This window comes from Lolium perenne, chromosome 6 (genome assembly GCF_019359855.2).
Source record: "Lolium perenne isolate Kyuss_39 chromosome 6, Kyuss_2.0, whole genome shotgun sequence".
Classification (NCBI taxonomy): domain Eukaryota; kingdom Viridiplantae; phylum Streptophyta; class Magnoliopsida; order Poales; family Poaceae; genus Lolium; species Lolium perenne.
The window spans coordinates 182837227-182843594 of NC_067249.2; the positions used below are offsets into that span (position 1 = coordinate 182837227).

Consider the following 6368-nt stretch of genomic DNA (forward strand, 5'->3'; position numbering starts at 1 on the left):
AGATGATGTTGTTCTTTTCCTCAAACCGGTGCACGGGGAGCTTTGGGCGGTTAAACACATCTTGAGCCTCTTTGGAGAGGCGTCGGGGCTTCATGTCAACTTTAGAAAGACGACAGCCACACTAATCCGTGGTACACAAGAGGAGGAGGAGGAGACGGCCAGGATTCTGGGGTGCGACATAGCGGCATTCCCGATCAGATACTTAGGGCTACAACTGGCACTCCGTCCCCTCACCAAGGCGGAGTGGCAGCCGTTACTGGACCAGGTCACCAAGTGTGTCCCGGCGTGGCAAAGAGGGATGGTCAAGAGAGAGGGGAGACTCGTTCTAATTAACTCAGTTGTGGCGGCGAGAGCGGTACACCAAATGGTGGTCGCGGAGGCCCCAGCCTGGATGCTAGAGGAGATAAACAAGTGGATGAGGGCCTTCTTTTGGGCCGGAAAGGATGAAGTGCAGGGAGGACAGTGTATGGTAGCTTGGAGGAGCATTTGCAAACCAAAGAAGTTTGGCGGATTGGGGGTCAAGGACCTCAGATTGCAGGGCCTCGCCCTTAGAGTGAGATGGCACTGGCTTAGACGCACGGATCCGGAGAGGCCATGGCAAGGCCTACCTGGGCTAAATGATCCAGAAGCCGCAGGTCTATTCCAGAGCCTGGCGCAGTTCACGGTGGGAGATGGGCGTTTGATCTTGTTTTGGAAGGATAGATGGATTGGTGGGTACACCGCAGAGGAGCTGGCGCCGGAGGTCTTTGCTAGGGTACCCACCAGGAAGAGAAACAACCGCCTAGTGGCGGAGGCGCTGCATGGGGACGGATGGATAGATGATATACAAGGGGAGATGACCGCCGAGCTCTGGATGCAATGTCTGAGCCTGTGGGAGGCCGTCGAGGAGGTGGAGAAGGATGACATGAGACCCGATCATATTGCCTGGAAAGGCGTGGAGTCGGGAACCTACACGGCGAAGGGCACGTACAAGATGCTCTGCGAGGGCAGCGTCAGATGGAGCATGAGTGAGCCGGTGTGGAGCTCTTTCTCTCCCATGAAATGCAAGGTGTTTGCATGGTTGGCGTTGCGATACAGGTTGTGGACTTCAGATAGGAGGGCGAGGCATGGGCTCCAGGAGCTTCCAGATACGTGCTATACATGTCTGCAGGATGAGGATAACATTGATCATATCCTAACCCTATGCCCATACGCAAGACAGGTGTGGTGCAAGGTCATACAGAGCGCGAATCTGCGGATCACAGACCCGGGGTACTCGGGGAACCTACAGAGATGGTGGACGGAGGCCCGCAAGCGAGTGCGGAGGGTCGACAGGAAGCGTTTTGACTCCATGGTTACCTGTACGGCTTGGACACTCTGGAAGCAGAGGAATGCGAGGGCTTTCAGGAATGAGAGAGAGCAGAAGACGGTTGACCAAATGGTCGTAGCGATTAGAGAGGAGTTCCACCTCTGGGAGAGGGCCAAGAGAGGAGGGAGACTAGGGATAGCGAGAGAGTAGGCCTAGGCGGAGGGAGGTGGTGTGCGTGGGTTTGAGCACTCTTGTGCTTTCTTGTAATTGTTTGTGCTCCTTCTTCTATAAAGATAAGGCACGTGTTTCGCGTGCTCTCGAAAAAAAAAAAAAGTAGATCCTGGCTGGTAGACATGTGCCAACGAGCCCTACATGTCTGATATGTGATCTCTGGCCTGAAGACATGCGATACATGATTTTTAAACCCCAATGGGCTTCTGAACTATGGAAGCTTCCAGGTTGGAGAACATAGTGAACAATGCTGAATACGATGACCAGTCTGGATCTGTAATCCTGGAGCTATTACTCCAAGCCCCGAGAGTGAACATGCCTGGTTATCCCAATTTTAACATACATTTCGAAAAGAAAATGCATGAGCTAGTTGCAACGACGGCATGGTATATGGCGGAAGACACATTGGGAGGATGTGCCACCAATCTCTTGGTGTGCTATGTCAATCCGATCGTTGGCGCAAACCATTCAAAGATCGGTTCAACGACTCCCAGATGCAATAGGTGTGGCTGGCTGAAACCTCCTGGGAGGTATGTTAAGCTCCGATTGACATACCTATTGCATCGATCGGTTCATCGACCCCGATATTCCAATTCTATGGGGTAATTAACTTACGTTCTAGCCACGAAAGAAGGTGGAATGAAGCGACGGCAATCTATGCAGATTGTATGACATATACATCAATGATCAGAAGGTGGAGCTTGAGCACTGCCCTCAGGAGGCAAACAATGTAGCCCATGGAATAGCTAGGTATAGTTTTCATTCTAAATCTTCGTATATCTGGGCCGATAAACCACTAGTTTTATCTTGCAAACCTTTGAGGACAATGTAACAATTATCTGATATCAATAAAACTACCTATAGTGGTCTTCCCTACAAAGAAAGCATCAGAAGTGAACATAGTACAAGCTTGACATCTACTGTCTCAAACTCGAGAAAAAAAAAGGTTGGTAAAAAATCTCAGCAAAGATTCATCAGCACTTCCAAGTCAATCTAACACGACTTTACAACCCAATATAATCTTATTACATTTCTTTCATATTCTATATACAAAAACATGGCAGTTAGCAAGGTAATGAAAGGTACCACTCTTGATAGGAAAAGAATGAGGATAAACTGCTGCACACAAAAGGCGACGCATACAGTACGGAATTCTCAGATATGGAGCTGCTTACACTCAGATGTCGATGCTTCCAATGGGCAATATGGGCACTTAAATGACCGGGAGCTGTTCTTCGATAACTTCATGGTCGACTGCTTCGACAAGACATGCCCACATGGCAGAAGCATCGGAGGATTGTCGTCGCTACCTTGCTCACGGAGCACAGGGCAGACAAACACCGAGTGGAACTGGAACTCCTTATGGAGGTCCAGCGGGAATGGGACTTGCTTCATTAAATGCCACTCCCTCTTCGCAGTTAGTACAGTCATCAGCTTAAGAATAATTGGCAACACTTGACCTCCGGCTGCAACCGTCATACCCATGGGACCTGTGGAGGACTGACCCTTCAGATTGCAGAAGTGTTGAGCAAATTCCTCCGCTAATTTCTCCCAGTTTGTTGGTAATAAGAAATCTGTATAGGGCAACTGGTCGAGGCGCCCAGCCCATATTATGGAGGCTGACAGCCTCTGGAACTCATCCTTGTGTATGGGAGCAAATGGTGTCAGGTATGCCCTGGCATAAAGTAGAGCCTCATCTCTGTTTCCTTCCTTAAGTATCTCGACAAACTTGATTCGGTGAAGCTTCAGTTCGAGATAGGAACCGTTTTGCAGTAGTGCGTCATGATTATTCATTGCCCAACTCAGAGCTGGCTCAGGCTTCCCAGCCCTCAATGCGCCATGAATCTCATACATCATCTGAAACAGTTGCTTCATTTCTATAGATGCCTGGCAATTGGCCTCTCCAATAAATTTATCACCTATGTCGAATAATGCCTCACGATACAGATGGTTTGCAATAAGTTCACTCAGTAGATGAGGTTCCATGTCCACATTTCTGTAGGCTTTCGAAATATCCTCGATGAAGAACTTATCAGTGGACTTGACCCATTTTCCAATAACAGTGTTCATTTCTTTCTGACAGCTTTCAAGCTGCTTCACTGGGACCATCTCTTTCAGCTTCTTCTTCAGATTAAGAAGAATTTCATGGTTCAGTTTTGATGCAACATCCCCATCCGTGCCGTTTTCCTGGATGGCACTGATGGCCTGCTCAATTTCTTTCTCAACATGATTCACCAGATCAATAGCTTTCGATGACGTAAGTTTCTGTTTTTTCACAACATGGTCAAATGCATCCTTCACTGTCTTTATTTCCATTTCTGATTATTACAGCATGCCCCAGCTTACACACCTGTATAAGATACAAGCACAATTTGACTACTCATACCGACAGATTGCAAAGAAAAGAAAAGAAAGTAGTTAAACAAATAAGCAATATATGAACCAGAGAATGGTAAAAAGGCTTGAGAAGTAACAGAGTCATCAAGCTATATATTACTAATATACTCCCTCCATCCAGAAAAGGACGTCGCAGATTTGTCAAGATACGCGTTTTAGTGCATAGGTACATGCATATCTATATACAAATCTGCGGCATCCTTTTCCGGAACAAGGGAGTAACACATTTGTTCCAGGGGTATAGATAAATTATGTGGAACACCTACACTTCAGAAGGTAGCATTGTAAGAATTATCGTTAATAAGGAACCGAGAAATAGATCCTCTTCTTCTATACTAACAAACAAGCTACCATATTTGACAGGCTATATAGTGAACCATTGGATGTTCCAGAAGTGCCTGAAACACACTTCAAAATCGGAGAGGATGGTTTTGCTAGGATATCAAATAGAGGGTCGGGGTTTCATATTTTACAGGAAGGATAGAAGAGCAGCTTCCAAGAGAAAATGAGACGAACAAATAAACAACTAAGGACAACCTTTATTTTGTTCCGGTGAACACAAGTTGCCTAACCGCATCGCACACAATCTCTGCATCAAACTCTTTTTCGACAAAAGAAATACTAGTAATTTGGACAAATACACTCATCCAGATGACTTCATCCTATATGTGAGCAACAACAAAGTGATGCAAAACGAAGTCGCGCACAAACTCTGCAAAAACTCTGTCTAGACAAGAACTGAAAACTACTGATTAGGACAAATTCACATCTTTATTCTGACAGCAGACAAAGTGATGCCAACTGAAATCCATACGTAGACTGTACACATAGCAGTTCAACAATGCAGGCTTGAAAGCACAATACTATGGGGACTGGGCGAGAGGATGAAACAGTTTGCAGTACCACTTCAACAATTTCAGGGCATTTAAGTTGGATTCCAATGCACAATTGCAGCTCTAGAAATCCTGGTGTAGAATCCAAAGATGCTAACTTGCTAACAAGGCTCACCACATGCCTTCTTCATGAAGGACAGTTCCCATCATAGATCACGAACTAACACCCCGAAAAAAATTGATCACTTGATCCTGAGAAACTGTATTCTCTAACAAACTTCAACACAGAATCTATTCATAAACACCAACCTAGTTTCGAATAACTGAGTAAAGAGCGCTGACCTCTCTTTCAGCAGAACGAATTCGCCTCCGGAGTACCACAATTCGACAAGCCGAACCAGAGAGAACCTGCGACAACGTTGATGGATGGATTGATCCGGACGCATATGAAGTGCTCGTACCGCGATAAAGGCAAATCGAACAATACTGGAGATGGGGACGGCGGAGGCGGGTTTACCTTGTACGCGCACGAGAGAGATGGAGAGGAAGCTGGTCGCGGTTTTGGGGGTCCTGCTCCGATAAGCAAACCTAGGCCGAAGGAACGAACCCTAGACTCCGTGGCGGCTGGATCTTGTTAACGGGCTCACTGGGTAAACACTTTGCCTACAATCCATGACGGGTTGACGGCTGATCCTATTACTGGGCTGGTTGGGTAGCTACAAATACTACATTTTAGTGAATGGGCTAGATTGTATGACCTCGCCTCGAGTCCTATGCGTCACAACTCACAAAGTCGGCGTTTCCTATACACAGACGAGGTCGGCGCGTACCGCGCACCGCACACCCCGCGTGCGGTACAGGCCGGCCCAGTTAGGTACTGGCCTTTTTTTCTTTTTTCTGTTTCTGTTTCTGCTTTTTTCTGTTCCATTTAAGATTTACTTTAGAACGTTAAATTTGGAAAACTGTATATTTTTTCAATTTTTTTAAAATAATTTTTTTCTAAAAAGTATGTAGATTTTAAATTGTTTAAATTTCAGAAAAAAGAATTTTGAAAAATGTTCAAGTTAGAAAAATGTTCAAATTTGATTTTTTCTGAAAAATTGTCAGATTTTGAAAATTGTTCAAATTGTTCAAATTTTGCAAATTCAAAAATTATTCAAATTCAAAAATCTTTCAATTTTGAAATTTGTTCAAATTCGAAAATCGTCCAGTTTTGAAATTTATTCAAATTTTAAAAAACTCAAATTCAAAAATTGTTCAAATTTGAAACTATTCAGATTCAAAACAGAGAAAAATGGAAAGAAAAAAATTGAGAAAGGAAAAAAGAAAAACAAACTAGGCCGACCCAACATACCTGGCGTGGGTGTGCGGTGGCCTGTCACCGACCTGGTCGGCAGACAGGACCTCCCCACAAAGTCATCTTATCATGGTTGCGCCTATACCGCGCCAATCTTATTTCCTGCCTATTAGCGGGGCTTAATATAAGCCCCGCACACATGCGGGAGCGAGCGGGCCACGGCCCATTTCGGTACGGATTCTCTTTTTCCTTTTTTTCTTCTTTCGGTTCTTTTTCTAGTTTTCTTGGGTTTTTTCATTTTTCCTGTTATGTTTTTTCTCTG

At 45.3% G+C, this 6368-nt stretch overlaps 1 protein-coding gene across 2 annotated transcripts; it reads right to left on the bottom strand.

Moving 5' to 3' along the window:
* Positions 1 to 2466: 2466 nt before the first annotated feature.
* Positions 2467 to 5389, bottom strand: LOC127306736 (protein RMD5 homolog). 2 transcript variants are annotated; one of them, XM_051337432.2, is made up of 3 exons: positions 5267 to 5389; positions 5092 to 5157; positions 2467 to 3869 (listed from the first exon to the last, which is right to left on the bottom strand). In XM_051337432.2, the coding sequence occupies exon 3, from the start codon at positions 3833 to 3835 to the stop codon at positions 2675 to 2677; it is 1161 nt and encodes a 386-aa protein (XP_051193392.1). In that variant the 5' UTR covers positions 3836 to 3869; positions 5092 to 5157; positions 5267 to 5389; the 3' UTR covers positions 2467 to 2674. The 2 variants fall into 2 exon arrangements, with proteins under 2 accessions (XP_051193392.1, XP_051193393.1); XM_051337433.2 differs by lacking the exons at positions 5092 to 5157; positions 5267 to 5389 and adding an exon at positions 4820 to 5032.
* Between the last annotated feature and the right edge of the window lie 979 nt (positions 5390 to 6368).